Source organism: Pavona decussata, unplaced genomic scaffold (assembly GCF_977016875.1).
Source record: "Pavona decussata unplaced genomic scaffold, jaPavDecu1.1 SCAFFOLD_71, whole genome shotgun sequence".
NCBI classification, from domain to species: Eukaryota; Metazoa; Cnidaria; class Anthozoa; order Scleractinia; family Agariciidae; genus Pavona; species Pavona decussata.
Genome location: NW_028145490.1, coordinates 230,001 through 247,880, shown reverse-complemented (window position 1 = coordinate 247,880; position 17,880 = coordinate 230,001). Strand labels below are relative to the sequence as shown.

General features: G+C 36.3%; 2 protein-coding genes across 5 annotated transcripts in view; both read left to right on the top strand.

The window, feature by feature from the left end:
- The first annotated feature begins 792 nt into the window (after nucleotides 1-792).
- The window catches only part of LOC146477157 (uncharacterized), a 44,446-nt gene continuing 27,358 nt past the window's right edge, over nucleotides 793-17,880 (top strand). The window contains exons 1-4 of the mRNA XM_085113526.1: nucleotides 793-930; nucleotides 1,426-1,596; nucleotides 3,580-3,933; nucleotides 4,042-5,763. Of these exons, the coding sequence (XP_084969652.1) occupies nucleotides 849-930; nucleotides 1,426-1,596; nucleotides 3,580-3,933; nucleotides 4,042-5,763 (2,329 nt within the window). The 5' untranslated portion in view covers nucleotides 793-848. The remainder of the gene's footprint in view (nucleotides 931-1,425; nucleotides 1,597-3,579; nucleotides 3,934-4,041; nucleotides 5,764-17,880) is intronic.
- LOC146477158 (uncharacterized) overlaps nucleotides 14,684-17,880 on the top strand; it is a 30,156-nt gene continuing 26,959 nt past the window's right edge. For all 4 annotated transcript variants that reach the window (XM_085113634.1, XM_085113632.1, XM_085113631.1 and 1 more), the window contains exons 1-2: nucleotides 14,684-14,834; nucleotides 16,893-17,153. In XM_085113634.1, coding sequence (XP_084969760.1) covers nucleotides 14,756-14,834; nucleotides 16,893-17,153 — 340 coding nt within the window. In that variant the 5' untranslated portion in view covers nucleotides 14,684-14,755. The remainder of the gene's footprint in view (nucleotides 14,835-16,892; nucleotides 17,154-17,880) is intronic.

The following is a 17,880-nucleotide window of genomic DNA, read 5'->3' as shown; positions in this document are numbered from 1 at the left end:
ACATTTATAATCTAAATTCTGCTTTGTTTTCACCAATTTTCCTTGGCAACAAATCTTGAAGAAGGAATAATGGCTGAGAGATATTCGCACTCTTTACCAAGTATTTTTCCGAAAATAATTTTGCTAAATATAAGCGTTTTAGCGGATTTAAGTCTGACATACAGATTTCCTTTTTTCACTCTTGAATAGATATCGATTGCTTGAATCAACTGATCAAGGCTGAGCTGTGATCCGGTGACTATGAGTGACTTTTGTTGAACGTATTTCGTTATTTTGTTATCGCCGTTAGTTATGTCGTTCTCATCTTACCTATGTTTACTGACTGGATGCTAGCGACAAAAGTATGCTTTGATAAACAAAAACAATAACCATGGTAACAAGCACAAAAATATTTCATTCGTGAATAGTATGTTTCCAAGCTGGGATGTAAACAAATTCGTCAGAATCGAAAAGAGGACTTGTATATAACAGTAATTAAGAACTCAACAACACTAAAGTTCTGAGAATTTAATGCAAGTGTCAAATTGGTATCGTTAACTACATAAATCAATAATTTAATATGTTATCAGCCTCTCAGAAAACCTTCCCTTCCTTGAAGTGGACTTTGGAAGTGTATTGGAAATAGAAACGATCTTTTCCCATAATATTGCTGACTTCTAAATAATTCGGAAGTGCTCCTTTGTGTTTCTCTAAGAACGTTTGACGCAAAAGCCAGTATATGGCGTCTCAGTGCTTCTATAAATGACTTTTGCCATTTCATAAACCTATAAATTGCAGAGAAGAAAACGAATGTATCATTTCAATCCGAGATAGCATTGAAGAGATAGTCTTCATCAAACTCAACGAAAATGGCTTCCAAGACTTTGCTTCTCCTTTGCTTTGTTGCTCTGTTGAGACCTCTCTGGAGTTTGCCTTTGCCATTAGCGGATGGTAAGATTTAACTTTTGTTTTTACCCTGCGTCCCTCTTGTTTGCAAAGGTTTAAATTAATTAACTGGGATCCATTTGGACTGAATCTGTGATTAAATAGCTAAAGCGCAAGCGACTAATTAGTTTTCTCTTATTGTCATCAATGTAATCTAGCATTACCACAGTGATGACCTATTCTTTGATTTGCAATAGTCTTGGCACTTTTTTGCTGTAACTGACAGAAAGACATTTTTGAGATTCGGTACAATACAATATATATTTGAAAGGGCCCAATAGTTTAGGACGGGAATATTTCAGAGCCACATTTTGCCGTTTGTTCTTAGTCAATACAATTTCTATGAAGCGAATATAATTTTCAAGCAATTTCCTATAAACTATCTTTTTAACTGTATTACTTTGGTGTTTAAACTTTAGCTGATAATGGGAAATCTAGGTTTCAATCTATATGAGTTGGCCAAAGACTGAAGATAAAGTTATAATTGCCTTTTCTTATTAGACAAAACTCTTATCGCGAGCAAGGCAGTTAACGATGCAAGCGACGCTGATAAGCGGGACAATATAAATACTGTAAGCGTGGATGATGGGAGCCTCGACGACGGAAGCACGGATGATGTAAGGATTGAAGATGTCCTTGATCCGGCAGGAGAAAGTGGTGACGGCAAAAAAGGTAAGAAAGTTACTTCTGCACTTCTTGAGTATTTTCACCGTCAACTGACAATCTAAACATATCCCATTACAAAGAAGCTACTTTTCATGTTCAAAACATTTTTAACCTGGCGAACCCTTTGTATACCTAAAGGTACTGTGAGATTGTCTTTGCTGCAAAAATCATGCTTTTTTACATATATTTGCCTTCCAAAATTTCTTAAAGTAATAGAAGAATGAAAATAAGTCCTGAATAGCTTTAAACAAGGCTAGGAACGCTCGCAGCAGTTTTTTTGGACTTAGGATGGAAGTTTTGAAATTACAATCTCGCCTACAAGATAAAGTTAGATCTCCTTCATACTACTTCATCATTTCAACCTATGATCAAATTTAATTTTCTCGTCAGCTTCCAAGCAACAACTATTACCATAGCAACGGTAACGCATAGCCTTACATTTTAAACATTGTCGATTATCTCGAAATCTAGTCAGACACTTTATGTCGAAACTTTAGGGATTTAAACTACTCAATCTAGACAACTTGTAGGCGAAATTAGAAACAAATCTTTAAGACCGTTTTCATGTAAATAATGAATCAATTTTACGGGGTGATTTTGTTTATTTGATTGCTGCATTTTTCACCAATATCTCTGGCAAAATAAAACTTGACATTTTGTCTCTTCTGTTAAAAGGTCTTTCCTGATAAAAAAATATTATAAATGTGTATTGAGCTTCATGGGTGTCTCCGATTTTAAGATATTTATGTTTGAAAACAGTTAAAACAAATTGCAGATGAATGAAAAAGCTCCTACTTTGCATAAATCGAGATATCTTTAAAATGCTTCCACCTATTTTTCTGTTAAAAGTTTCAGGCCTGAGAAAAGAAACTGGTGTAAGATTGAATTTTGGGCAAGTTTCACTCGTTATTCGCTTTCTCCGAAGAAGAGTTTTATTTTGTTTTTCTGGGTCTATTTCACTGCTATTCGTGTGCTTTGAATATTTAACATAACGTGACGTCGTGCATCAGGTAAAATTTACAATGGAAGACTTGAGAAGCAGAAAAATATATTTATGTAAATTTTACCTTTTGCACGACTTCATGTCACGTAATTATTCCCATGGGAATATCGAAAAGAATTTTTTACCCTAACCGCTTGTAATTTAACAGAAAAATCTGTGGAGTCATTTTAAAGATATCTCGATTTATGCAAAGTAGGAGATTTTTCATTCATCTGCAATTTATTTTAACTGTTTTCAAGCATAAATATTTTAAAATCGGAGACGCCCATGAAGCTTAATACACATTTAGGATATTTTTCTATGAGGATGACTTAATTAGTCGAAAACGTTTGGTTTTTAACATCTTTTTAACTTTTTAGCCTTGTAAATAGTATTGTAAATTTTTCCATGAGGAAAGACCTTTTAACAGAAAAGACAAAGTGTCAAGTTTTATTTTGCCAGAGATATTGGTGAAGAATGCTTGCGTAAACGAAATCACCCTGTAAAAATTGATTCATTATTTACATGAAAACGGTCTTACAGATTTGTTTCTAATGTCGCCTACAAGTTGTCTAGATTGAGTAGTTTAAATCCCTAAAGTTTCGTCATAAAGTGTCTTACTAGATTTCGAGATAATCGACAATGTTTAAAATGAGAGGCTATGCGCTACCGTTTCCATGGTAATAGTTGTTGCTTGGAAATCGATGAGAAAATTTCTTTGATCATATATAGGTTGAAATAAAAGGAGATCTAAGTTTATCTTGTATGCGAGACTGTAATTTTAAAACTTCCACCCTTAGTTTAGAAAAACTGCTGCGAGCCCCTTAAAACAACAACAACAAATGCAAATATATAACGAAGATCAATAAAATTTTGTGTCGAGAAACATCATGAATTAAAAAATGGTCAGTAATCATACCTAATCATACCTTAGCCTTATGCTGCGACACGCGTTGCGATTATATGCTTCAAATGATTTTAATCGACGCCTTTTATCATTTAAAAAGATGAAAAAGATGGAGAAAGTGGCGAGGACAGTAGCAATGATAGTGGTGATAACAGTGGAGATGACAGTGGTCATGACAAAGATGACAAGAAAGATGATGGCACTAGTGATCGCAGCGGTGATGACAGTGGTGATGACAGCGGTAATGACAGCGGTGATGACAGTGGTGACAAAGATGACAAGAAAGATGATGGCAGTAGTGATCACAGCAGTGATAACAGTGGTAATGACAGTGGTGATGATAGTGGTGATGACAGCGGTGATGACAGAGATGACAAGAAAAATGATGACAGTGGTGATGAAAGAGGTGATGGCAAGGATGATAAGAAAGATGATGAGAGCGGTGATGACAGTGGTGATAACAGTGGTGATGACAAAGAAAATAAGAAAGATGATGACAGCGGTGATGACAGCGGTGATGACAGTGGTGATGACAGTGGTGATGACAAAGATGACAAGAAAGATGATGACAGTGGTGATGACCGCAGTGATGATGACAAAGATGACAAGAAAAATGATGACAGCGGTGATGATAGTGGTGATGATAGCAGTGATGACAGTGGTGATGACAAAGATGACAAAGATGACAAGAAAAATGATGACGGCGGTGATAATAGTGGTGATGACAGTGGTGATGACAAAGATGACAAAAATGACAAGAAAAATGATGACAACGGTGATGATAGTGGTGATGAAAGCGGTGATGAGAGTGGTGATGACAGTGGTGATGACAAAGATGATAAGAAAGATGATGACAGTGGTGATGACAGCGGTGATGATAACAAAGATGGCAAGAAAGATGATAAAAGCGGTGATGATAGTGGTGATGATAGCGGTGATGAGAGTGGTGATGACAGTGGTGATGACAAAGATGATAAGAAAGACGATGACAGTGGTGATGACAGCGGTGATGATAACAAAGATGACAAGAAAGATGATGACAGCGGTGATGATGACAAGGATGACAAGAAAGATGATGACAGTGGTGACGATAGTAGTGATAATAGCGGTGATGACAGCGGTGAAGATGACAAACATGACAAGAAAGATGATGGCAGCAGTGATGATGACAAAGATGACAAGAAAAATGATGACAGCGGTGATGATAGTGGTGATGACAGTGGTGACGATAGTAGTGATGATAGCGGTGATGACAGCGGTGATGATGGCAAAGATGACAAGAAAGATGATGACAGCAGTGATGATGACAAAGATGACAAGAAAAATGATGATAGCGGTGATGATAGTGGTGATGATAGCGGTGATGACGAAGATGACAAAAAAGATAATGACGGTGGTGATGATAGTGGAGATGATAGCAGTGATGGCAAAGATGATAAGAAAGATGATGACAGTGGTGATGACAGTGGTGATGACAAAGATGACAAGAAAAATGATGACAGCCGTGATGACAGCGGTGATGATGACAAAGATGACAAGAATGATGATAACAGCGGTGATGATAGTGGTGATGATAGTGGTGATGAGAGTGGTGATGACAGTGGTGATGACAGCGGTGATGATGACAAACATGACAAGAATGATGATGACAGCGGTGATGATAGTGGGGATGATAGCGGTGATGACCAAGATGACAAGAAAGATAATGAAGGTGGTAATGATAGTGGAGATGATAGCGGTGATGGCAAAGATGACAAGAAAGATAATGACGGTGGTAATGATAGTGGAGATGATAGCGGTGATGGCAAAGATGACAAGAAAGATGATGTCAGCGGTGACGACAGTAGTGATGATAGCGGTGATGACAGTGGTGATGACAGCGGTGATGATGACAAAGATGACAAGAAAAATGATGACAGCGGTGATGATAGTGGAGATGATAGCGGTGATGACAAAGATGACAAGAAAGATAATGACGGTGGTAATGATAGTGGAGATGATAGCGGTGATGGGAAAGATTACAAGAAAGATGATGTCAGCGGTGATGATAGTGGTGATGATAGCGGTGATGACAAAGATGACAAGAAAGATGATGACAGTGGTGATGACAGTGGTGAAGACAGCGGTGATGATGACAAAGAGGACAAGAAAAATGATGACAGCGGTGATGATAGTGGGGATGATAGCGGTGATGACAAAGATAACAAGAAAGATAACGACGGTGGTAATGATAGTGGAGATGATAGCGGTGATGGCAAAGATGACAAGAAAGATGATGTCAGCGGTGATGATAGTGGTGATGATAGCGGTGATGACAAAGATGACAAGGAAGATGATGACAGTGGCGATGACAGTGGTTATGACAAAGAGGACAAGAAAAATGATGACAGCGGTGATGATAGTGGTGATGACAGTGGTAATGACAGTGGTGACGACAGTGGTGATGACAAAAATGACAAGAAAGATGATGACAGCGGTGATGATAGTGGTGATAACAAAGATGACAAAGATGATAAAGATGACAAGAAAGATGATGACAGCGGTGATGACAGTGGTGATGATAAAGATGGCGACAAAGATGACAAGAAAGATGATGACAGTGGCGATGACAGCGGTGATGACAGTGGTGATGACAAAGATGAACAAAGTGGTGAGGACAGCGGGGAGGAGAGTGGTGACGAGAGTGGTGATGGCAAATATGGCTTTGACGAAGGAGTCAGAATAGGCGCTGAAGTAGATGACTTGATGACGTCTGGTGTTTCCACTCTCAGTGGACAATTTGCTTGCATATATATAAGCATAATTAGCTGTTTTTTATTTAATATAATCTATTACGTTATTTAGATTTTAAATTTGTACCCATATTGTCCATGCAATTATCATAACGTTTATCTGTTTTTTTTAAGTTTACATTTGTAAGATCTCCTCAATGATCGCGTGTAATTTCATTAAATTTGAGCTGGTTTCAAATTCATACATATATTTTTTGTTTGTATATCAAGAAAATTTAAAATTTGGTGTCTATTTTGGCTGTATTTATGTCGCATATTTTGCAAAAAAGAATATACGGATTAATTATTGCAAATTGTTTCACGGTTTTCTACAACCAGGATAAAAAATAGATGTATTTTTTTGTATAAATATATATAAATATTAATAAATTAGATTACTTTGTTTGAAGACTGTCTACTTTATTTCACAGTAACGTCTCCTAACAGCCCTCTTTTATGGGTATCTTTATTTGAAAATGAGGAAATATTTTCCGAGTTATACTGGTACAAAGCGGTAACTGGATTCTAACCCACGCCTCCGAAGAGATTGGTACCTCAACCAAGTCATGATCACTTACACCACTCGATCACCCTACCTATTATTTCACCATTTGCATTTAGCACTTTCAGTATTATTATTATTATTATTATTATTATTATTATTATTATTATTATTATTATTATTATTATTATTATTAGTGGAACTGATTTTTAAAATGCCGAATTTCATTTTTTTTTAAAACTTCATGACATTTGTTTTTTTTCTTTTTCTTGAAAACATTATTCCTTGAAAATATTATTTTTTAATCGAAATGAATTGTAAATAGGTTTTTAATAGCTCTTTTTTATATACTTTTAACTTGTAAATAGCAATTTGTGCAATTCATTATTATTATTATTATTATTATTATTATTATCATTATCATTAGCATTAGCATTAGCATTAGCATTAGCATTAGCATTAGCATTATCATTATTATTATTATTATTATTATTATTATTATTATTATTATTATTATTATTATTATTTACAATACTTCTCATTACAAAGTTTTATGCACACACACAATTCAATTCTGGTCTTATCCATCAAAGAACTGCCAATAATCATCACTTATTGTATTGATTAATCGTTACCACTATATGACAGCTTGATTCCTGAAAGGGATAGCCTTAAGAGTGCCAAAAAGAGTTAATCGGAAAATAACCCAAGCTCCAGATGGGGTTTGAACCGACGACCCTCCGTGATCTAGTCGGATGCTCTAACCACTGAGCTAATGGAGACTCCATGGTGGGTAAGGGTTAAATGAGGGTCAACGACTACAACTTCAACACGCAGTCACATGGTAACTGCGTGATGCAGTTTTAAGTCATATGGGCCTGTATTGATTTGACTATGTGACCGCGTGATGCAGTTCTAGTCAAAGACCCTCATTTCATCCTAATGCTCACCATGAAGTCTCCAGTAGCTCAGTGGTTAAAGCATCAGAGTAGATCACGATGGCTCGTGGGTTCAAATTCTGAGTTTAATCCATTTGATACAAAAATTTATCATGTTGCTATTTCTAACAAAACAAAAATTTTACTATGGATAAGACAACACAAACTATAAATTAGACACAATATACAACTGGAAATTTATCATGAATGCTGTAAAGTTATTGGCAAAGCAACTTAGAAGGTACTCTGTGATAGAAATATAGCGGAGCTCGGCTCCCGCGGAGCACCATTGGTAAGGAAAAAATGGTAACCCATCAATGTGAGAAATTTTGGTTTCGGTGATGACGTCACAGTCCGTACGTCTTAACTTTCACCCTACCATGTGAGCAGTGTGAAATGGCACACCCAACTTAACCCTGTGCTGCAAGCCGCATTGTTTCGGCTGGAAGATGCATGGCCAACTGCTTTCTAGAAAAACAAACGGAAATTTTGAAAAACTAGAGCTAATTTATGTATCCGTTGAATATGTCGAAAAAAAGGGGGAAGAAGAGAAAGAAACGAGAAATCATGCGACCAATAAGCAAAGTTCAATGTAAAAGAGAGCGACTGACGAATACCAGCTGCAATTACAGAATGTTTTCTTTTTTTGTTTTTTTGTTTGTTTGAATCGTTTCTGTGAACCTTGTGGAAGCGAAGATAGTACTTTTTTTTCGGTGTTCGGTGTGACGCCACAAATTCACGATCGCCAGTACGTGCTAAAAATAACACAATTTCATGAACTTTGCTTGCAAACAAATAACTTTTCAGTAGATGGTGCATCATAAACACTTTTGTAGGGAAATTCACCCTTAAATACAGTGTGTTTCACCGTTTCAATCGTCTCTTAACCTATAGAACCGGATATATCACATTTTATGTTTGCCTTGACGCCAAAAATTCACGCCTTGTTTACTATTATAATATTTTAATTGGAAGAATAATCAAGATTTATACTAAACCATTTGGAACATTTAGTCAAGATTTTTACCGATGAGAGCTGATTTGGGCTCTGCTCTCATTAACGATAACTTGCATGATAGAAATCTCTAGCCAGTACCCTAACTGTCAATCAGTAAAGTCCTACTTTTTCTACTAAATCTATTCCATAAGGCCACAATCGAATGCATTATTATAATAAAGTTTCGATGCAACGCGCGCGCTGATTGATTGAAGCAGCGTGTTTTATTAGAGTACAGATGCACAGAGCAACGATGTCACGCCATCAGCGCGTTTGTGAAATTCCTGGACTTCTCTCAGCTCGGTTTTATTTATTTCTTTGTCATCATCATAATCATCATCATCATCATCATCATCATCATCATCATCATCATCATTATTATTATTATTATTATTATTATTATTATTATTATTGTTGTTGTTGTTGTTGATTGTTGTTGTTGAGCTCTTAGCCTCAATGGACATAGACCATCCTGTGCGCATACAAGGTAAAAAACAGTACAAATAACACGGTGATTGAAAGTGAAGTTTCCCAAGAAGTTAGCAACTAAAACACAGAGCCAAAATTGACGATAACATAAATTGGACAGCTCAAGTTTTAGAACGAAAGCTGTAAAAAAACGGTGTTAAAAGATCCCGTTAACGCTCGTTAGCTTTATTCTCGTACAAAAAGATCAAACAAAAAAATTGAGAAAATTTATTAGCTAGCGAGTACACAAATGTATAAGCTTGCAAGATCCTTACATTTTCGGTGCAAGTTCTACCACACCGCATCATGGCCACCTCCGCTCACCGCAGTGATGAAAGCCTTAGAAATTACAACCGTCCCCCTTCGAGTGGACAACTAACAGCTTGTTTAAATATCCTCTCCGGAGCATTGAGTGGGCGGCCACAGCAGTCACAGTCCGTTTACCTAACGGAGTCAACAGTTCCAGCAATCCTCTTGCTCCCGTGAATTCAACTGTTGTTCATTCACAAAACACAGCGCAGCGTTGGTTTATTTCCGGCCGCAAGCTTTAAGTAGTTTGTTTTCGAATTGCCATATTAACGACGTCCAGATTTTCATCCACCGGATTTCAATAAACATTTTAATCTTCCATCCTGATTTTTAAATGGAAAAACTGAAGAAGCGGTGACGCTGCTGGCGTTACATTCGAACTGAGCAAAGTTTGTCAGTTAACTTTGATGCCTTGTTTTGACATCTCTGACAGCTTTCGTCTTGTTCAACCAATCAAATCAGTCAAAACATTCTAACAAGGATTGTGATTGGCTTATTTTAGCGTGCTTTATTAGAGTACAGATGCACGCTGACGCCACATCGTTTGGAAAATGAATTTTGTTTTGAAAATGAGAGCGAATGCGTGGGGAAATAAAATAATTATTTATCATAAAACAAAAAAAGAAGCCTCGACTGTGCTCTGTTCTGTTGGAAAGCACGCAGGAAGCGGCTAGAGCACGAAAGAAGTGTAGGGGGAAACAAGAGCCGACTGTCTCGTTAACTCATCGATCACTAGTCACAATATCTTGGTTTCAATATCGAGAATCACGAGACAAATTTCGAATATAGAAGAAAGAAGACCAGCATTCCAAAAAATTAATAATGTTGAACAAACAAATTTTTGGAAGACACGACAATTAATGCTATTTTGTATTACAAAGTAACAACTCTATTTAAATGGTTTAATCAAAAAACCATGGATGTTTCTGTACTCTTTTCAAGTATTGTCAACTACATGAAAATATAATCAACCTAAACAGTCGTCAATATTTTTCTTCTCAAATCACTTGTGTATCTGTAATTGAACCAAAATAGTGTCCAATAACTTTGATGATCAAATAAACCTAAAACTTGATTTCAAATGATGACGATCGGTCATGTTTTACATGTAAGTGTACCGCTCACGGTTCGAAAAAAGTGAGTTTCTCTTTACTTGTTGGCTTTCGGAATTTTTTTCAGGGACAATATATATATAAACAGATGTTAAGACACAATCGTATTTGGCCTGATAAAGAGTATAAGATCAACATCTGGTAGCGTGTGCGAGTGCTTTAAGGCTAGGTCTTTAAGCGGCACTGTCCTCGGAGTCATAAGAAAAATCTGTCTGTCAACAATTGATTGTCACGGGAACAACAAAGCCCAGGAATAACTATCCACCTCATAAATTTTTTCCCAGATAAATTTCTTGAAACATACCGATATTTAAATTAAAACATTCGGATCAGTTTAAAGTTGCAGCGGACAGAATTATTCCCCCAAACCTGGCAGGGTAAAGATAGCAAGCTTGCTAGCTTTTTGCTCTTTCGTACGCGAAAATCTGATTTTGATTATTGGTGAACTGTTCTCTACCTTTAAAAGGTTCTTTTTTTGTTTTCATTTTTTCAGTTAAGAGCTCACTGAATTTAACGCAACATGTTAGCTTTTTTATGATTACTTGCACAACTCGGGAATTGATTTTGCTTGAAAACAATTAATTAAATATTACACCAGTTAAGATTTCTATCCAAACTGAAGAGCTTCATTTCTTATTTTAAGTTCGATCTATTCAATAAAACCTCTCTCGACCAAGCATGTTTTAGTCCATAAAAACGCAAAAAAAGAACTTGCAGGTCGATATGAAGTCATCTTGACCTCACGTCTGGTCAATGAACCGTATATAACGTATTGATTTCCTCCCTAGCTACTCCCTGTAACGATGACATATTTTTTTTACACTTACGCAATACAACTGGCTTTATATAAATACACTATTGACGCATATCTGTCATCATATCATCATCATATTTTAAGTACCACGCGTGGATAATTTCCTCAAGCAGACTTAATAAAAATATTACAAAATAAATAAAAATTACAAAGATTTTTTTACGACAAAAAAAGTTACATACATTTCTTGGATTAATTGATGGATGTAATTGTAATTTGAGATGAATCTATTGTTTGCAGAAAGTTTGTCCCAGCATTTAGCAGCTAAATGGTGAAGTGAAGTGAAGGTCATAAGTATCGTGTGCTGTTTCAGACGTCTGATACAAGAGTACTCAGATTTCGTAAAAATAGAACGAAGGAAAAAATATATTTTTTCTGTGCATTTAAAAAAGAACCCGCTGAGAAACAATAAGCTTAATAAGACAGGTATGACTTAAAATAACAGTGTGCAAAATATTATACTTCAAGCTCTCTGCGTCCAACATTGCTCAATTGACTTGCGGCGTCGAAGAGTAGTTGCCAAGGGCAATTTAAGATACATCACTGGTGATGGCTGTGGGGATACAATAACTTATAAAGCCGCTAAAATGCCATTCACGTATAATAAACAATTACTGGAAAATGTTTGATAGATTTCATTTGCCGTGCCCAAATTCACAATTAGCCAATCAGAAGCCTAGTCTTCTGTCCTGATAACCTACGATATCAATTCACTGACCTGATATCGCACGATATCACGGTCACTTTCAAGTAAAGTAATGTTACCGCACGGTAAACTGAAAAGGTATTTTACCAATGAATAGTAAAATGCAAACCGTACTTGTAAGCGCTGTATGAAAAATCCAAACATTGAGATAGCGATAAGTAACAAAATTGTAGAATAGTTCACTCAGTTAAAGAGGGCAAAGCAAAAATATTACGAAACAACAATGGAAAGGCCGGTGGCAATATCAAAGTACTGGGCGAAATATAAGGAAACATAAGTCAAAAACAAAGCTGTCCTCTTAATCTTATGAAATCACTGAATCTACTCAAATCGTGAATAAATTTTGTAGCCATTTCTCTAATAACGGAAAAGGTCTAGCTGAGCAAATCCATATACCTTCTTCATCGTGTATATTTTTCTGTGCGGATGTTATTTTCAGTCTATATTCCTCATCCTAACAATAAAGCAGAAGATATCCAAAACTTTCCATTCCTGGAAACCTCTCGCCATGGCGGGTTAACAATGAAAATTAGAATTCATTCCATTGCCGTTATTGGTGAGCCTTTGACCTATGTTATTAATTTGTCTCTAATGATATTGACTACGATAGTATGATAATTACCAGGGTAATTCCAGTCTTAAAAAAGAACGACCCACTATCATTTAGCAACCTAATGTCGATTATAATTTTACCTTGTTTTTCCAAATTGCGTGAATTAGGAGTATTTATAACCGTTTTTCGCATTTTATTAGTACAAAGGCATAATATTTACTCACCAATACGGCTTCAGGAAAAACCTCACAACGAGCTTTGCATCTTAGCATTTGAATCTTTCTTGAATTTTAAAAGCATGTGACACGGTTGACCTAGACTTTTACTAGGCTCTGTGATATACGTGGGGGTGCCTTACACTTAGTTCAAGGTTGTTTTAACAGTGGAAAGCAGTTTGCCCATTTTAATGACACCAACTACTCTGATTATAGCATTACAATTGTTATTTCGGAAGATTCTATTCTAGGACGGTTGTTTTTTTTCCTCTTTATAAAAATAACCCCCACAATGTTTCATACGTAGTTAGAAGTCTTACCAATAATAATATTATTATTATGGTTGTTCTTTTTTTTTGTCTTTTTTTTTTTTTTTTTTTGACTTTTTTGGGGTGTGTGCAAGAGAAAATCTTAACCGTCCGAATGCCTCAATGGCAAATTGCGAACTATCGAAAATTGTAACCTCGTTTCAATAAACTAGATTTTTTTAAGTATTGACATACAAATATTATTTTCTTTGAGGCAGGATAAAAAAAGTACTAATTGACCAAATATTTGCAAATATGGGGTTTATAAATCCTTAATATGAACAACTTGTTTTATAGAATCTCAGAACATTCTTAATGCCATTAAAATTGCTATGACAAGTGGTATTTTTAAGAAATTAGAAGTAAAAGGTCATTGAGATAAATTTATTTCAGACGGGTGTTTCTATGTTCTCTATCTCTAACCACCTACCCAATAAGAAGACAACAATAATGTTACTTTGGCAACATTATTGTGTCTGTATCTCTAAGTATCCATAGCTACATCATACACTCGTTCTGCCCGTAATTGTCGCTCTTATCGATATCCCACAACTCCTAAACAATTTTTTATTTCTAGGCAACATCCTCGTTTCTTGGAAGTTCCTTCGATGGTGGTTAACTTAAATAATCTCAGTTCAATTCTTCGTTAAAAACAGAATTGCTATCTAAATACTCTAGTGCTCGGTTTTCGCTGTATTCAGTTGTTACTGTAATATTGTCTCATTACATCGTACAAAAGTGTATTGCCATGTTTTGATCTTGAGGGAATCGTAGACGGACATCATAAGCCCTCGCCTCTGTCTACCTCAGGCTTCTCCGTCACCAAGAAAACATTGTACCTGCACCACTTTTTGTGACATCCATGTGTATTCCGATGACTAAATTTCCTTCCTTGTTTTCTAACTGTCCAATTAGAGTTAAGTTTGTCTTCCAACGAACTCATTCGTTTCAATTAGACTCTCAAAACACAATTCAGGAATTGGTCAGTGTATGAGGCTGGGTGGGCTTATCTGGATTATTTCGTCTGAAATTGTTTATTTTTCTTACATATTTATCTTCTTTGATATGTATTCTTGGACAATAATTCTTGCTAATTATAAGTACCTTGTCCTATAAATGCACCAGAAGTATTTTAGCAAGTAAATGAGTAAGTATAAGCAAGTGGGAGCTTTATTGCAACAAACAAATCACCGACCTTACAGTTCAGAGGATTTGACGTAAGTATTGAATTAAATTGGGATCTATTACTTAACGTAAATCAATTATGTTATCAACGTGTCAAAATAGCTCCGCTTGAGTGAAATGAACTAAAAATACCAACGATCGTTTTCCATAATATTTTTAAATAATTCTGAAGTGCCGTTTTGTGTTTGTTTCCCTGAGAACGTAATACACAAAACCCATTATCTGACGTCTGATTACCTCTAGTAACGAGGGGAAGTCTTTTTCTTTCGTCACACATTTACATTGTAAATGAACTCCTACATTCTAGAAACCTATAAATTGCCGAGAAGAAAACGAGTATATCATTTAACACCGAAGTAGCATTGCAGTGGTAGTCGTCTTCACCGAAATCACGGAACATGGCTTCTAAGACTTTACTTCTTCTTTGCCTTGCTGCCCTGTTCACACCTCTCTGGAGTTTGCCTCTGCCATCAGATGGTAAGATATAACTCTCTACGGAATTTTTCGCCATTTATCCGTTTACATCATGCCGATTTGTCATCCGGATTTCTCTCTCTATCATGCTAGACTAATAATGTAAATGAGTGGTCTTTAACAGGAAAGACTGACAAGTTCCTCGATTCTGTAACTAATTCACGAAAAACTTAATTCTTTCTTTATTTGCAATAATCTTGGTGTTTTATTTCTATTTAGTTTCCTTTTTAAAACGGCTTGATGTTTTGTGGCATGAATGAAAATACTTGCCTTATACGTTTTCTTTGAAGCAAATAGAATTGTCATGTAGTTTTGTGAAGTTTAAACCTGACTTCTTGTTAGGTATAAAGAATTGCAGTCGACAAGTTTCAAAGTTTTTTTCCTTTATAATAATGAGTTTGCCAAAGTCTTCTTAAGGAGGCTCGCAGCAGTTTTTCTGGACTTAGGGTGGAAGTTTTGAAGTTACAATCTCGCATAGAAGACAACCTTTGATCTCCTTCATACTACATCATTATTTCAACATAGGATCAAAGTTAATATTGTCAACGGTTTCCAAGCAACAACTATCACCATAGCAACGGTAGCGCTTAGCCTCTTATTTTAAACATTCTCGATTATCTCGACACTTTATGACGAAACTTTAGAGATTTAAACTACTCGATCTAGACAACTTGTAGGCGAAATTAGAAATTAATCTGTTCGAGCTTTTTTAAGTAAATAATAAATCAATTTTTACGGCGTGATTTTGTTCATTGCCGCATTTTTTACCAATATCTCTGGCAAAACAAAAGTTGACACTTTGTCTTTTCTGTTATAAGGTCTTTCCTCATTGCAAAACCATTCAAATGTATATTGAGCTTCATGGGTGTCTCCGATTTTAAGACTTTTTTGTTTGAAAACTTTTGAAATAAAGCGCAAATGAATGAAAAAGTTCCCACTTTGCGTAAATCGAGATACATTTTAAATGCCTCCATAGATTTTCTGTTAAATTTTTCTTCAGCTCTCTGACATGACAATTTTCTGTACTGTTGTTGGCGATCGATGCGAAAGTCTTCTCCCAGAGCCTTTGCAGAAAAACGCGGTTATCTCTTTTGTATGATGCATGGGATGCTATTGACCATGCTGTTGACCATGCTATTGACCATCAAAGCCAACTTTGAACGATATCGGATTCTATGAGTGCGGAACTCCGCTACTAATAGTCGGCAACGCTAATAATGAAAACAATAAAAATGGCAATCATTTAACAAGGACCTCACATCAACGGTGGCGCGGTGGTGTGGTCGGACTTTCGATTGTGCGGTCGGAAGATCCGGCTGACGGTCGTTCGTTCGAGGCCAGGTCAGCGTTTATTTGAAATATATTTACAATTAATTGAGTGCTTAATGTATGGCAAGGTGACCTCTAGAAACCACCAGGCTTATAGTTGAGGCCACCTCTTACCTAACAATATATGCATATAATTACATAGTTTGTGCAACAAGTGTGCGGCTTTGCCAATTCAGTGATTATTTTATTAAAAACTCTAGCAGTTGGTTCTTAAAGGATGGTCTCTTCATTGCTGTGTTGTTTCCTTAGACTAGAAACTTTGCTCCACATTGTCTCTCTTCGCCCAGGTGTATAAATGGGTACCGGCGACATACTGCTGGGGGTAACCCTGCGAAGGACTAGCATCCCATCCAGGGGGGAGTAGCAATACTCCTAGCTGCTTCATGCTACAGAAAGCGGGTAAAGCTCCGGTCGTGTGGGCCACTTAAGCCCTTGTGCGACTTTACCTTTCACATCAACTGCGTGTAACTAGTACTAATGCACTGAACATGTAATAAGAAAACAAACGATAAAACACTGAGAATACAAAAATTGGCAAACAAGATCTGAAATAGGAAGCAAGTTACCTTTATGCATTAGCAATACTTTTAACCGTCGCCTTTTTCCCACTAACTTCGCTTATTACATGCTGCTGACAACAAAAGCATGTTCCTTATCCCTAATTATCCATTACAAATTACACGGACACAAGACCCACCATAACTTTCACATTTCATCATATTCTTTCAATAGAAAAACAGGAATTGAAAGGAGAGGATGACAACAGTGGTGACAACATTGCCGATGAAAGTGGTGATGAGAAAGATGAAAAGGTTGGTTACAATGATGGCACCAAGGATGAGGACAAAGAGGGTGAAAATGATGATGACAGAGATGACAAGAAAGATGACGACAAAGACAATAAAAAAGATGATGACAGCGGTGATGACAGTGGTGATGACAGTGGTGGTGATAGCGGTGATGCCGAAGATGACAAGAAAGATGACGACAGTGGTGATGACAGCGATGATGAGGAGAGTAGTTACATTTAGTACATCCTTACATCAACAATACAATGAAATTCTTTAAATATTTCGAGTAAATGAAACTAATAAAAAATAATAAGGGGCTTCAAGCATATGTAAGCTTCCAATGAAACAACTGACATAAGATTGTAGTAGTGATTGCATGTGAACATTTCAAAACTGAACGATGAAAAAATTCCTCAAATTTCGATACATTATTGAACACATTATTTTTAAAGGGCATGGGGGACCGGATTCGTTTAGGAGAAAATGATTATTACGATGATTTCGTCGGGCTTTGCGGCGGAATTTGTGAGCTAAATATGTATATTTAACCTGTTGCTCTGAGCCAATCTTACAAAGAAGAAAATAACATAGCCAGGAAATTAGAACTGGAAACCATTAAACTGATCACGCTACCATCTGCAAAGAAATTGTTTTGAGCTGCAAAATGGCTAAAAAACTTAACGACGGAAGAAGCAAATTCGTGTCAGTCGTCTCAGCTACATGAAGAGGATTTACAGAAATTTGTGGGCGATGGCAGAAATAATGCTTGTAGTAGCAACATGTTCGGAGGCTCAGTTTAGCAATTGCAGAATTAATATATTTTAAAACTTGTAAGTGACTGTTTATAAAATTCTGATATCTTCCTTTTGAAAACGTAGAAGCAAAGATTCTTTGGGCAAATGTTGAGGTGTTCTGCCAGAGTCTTAAGC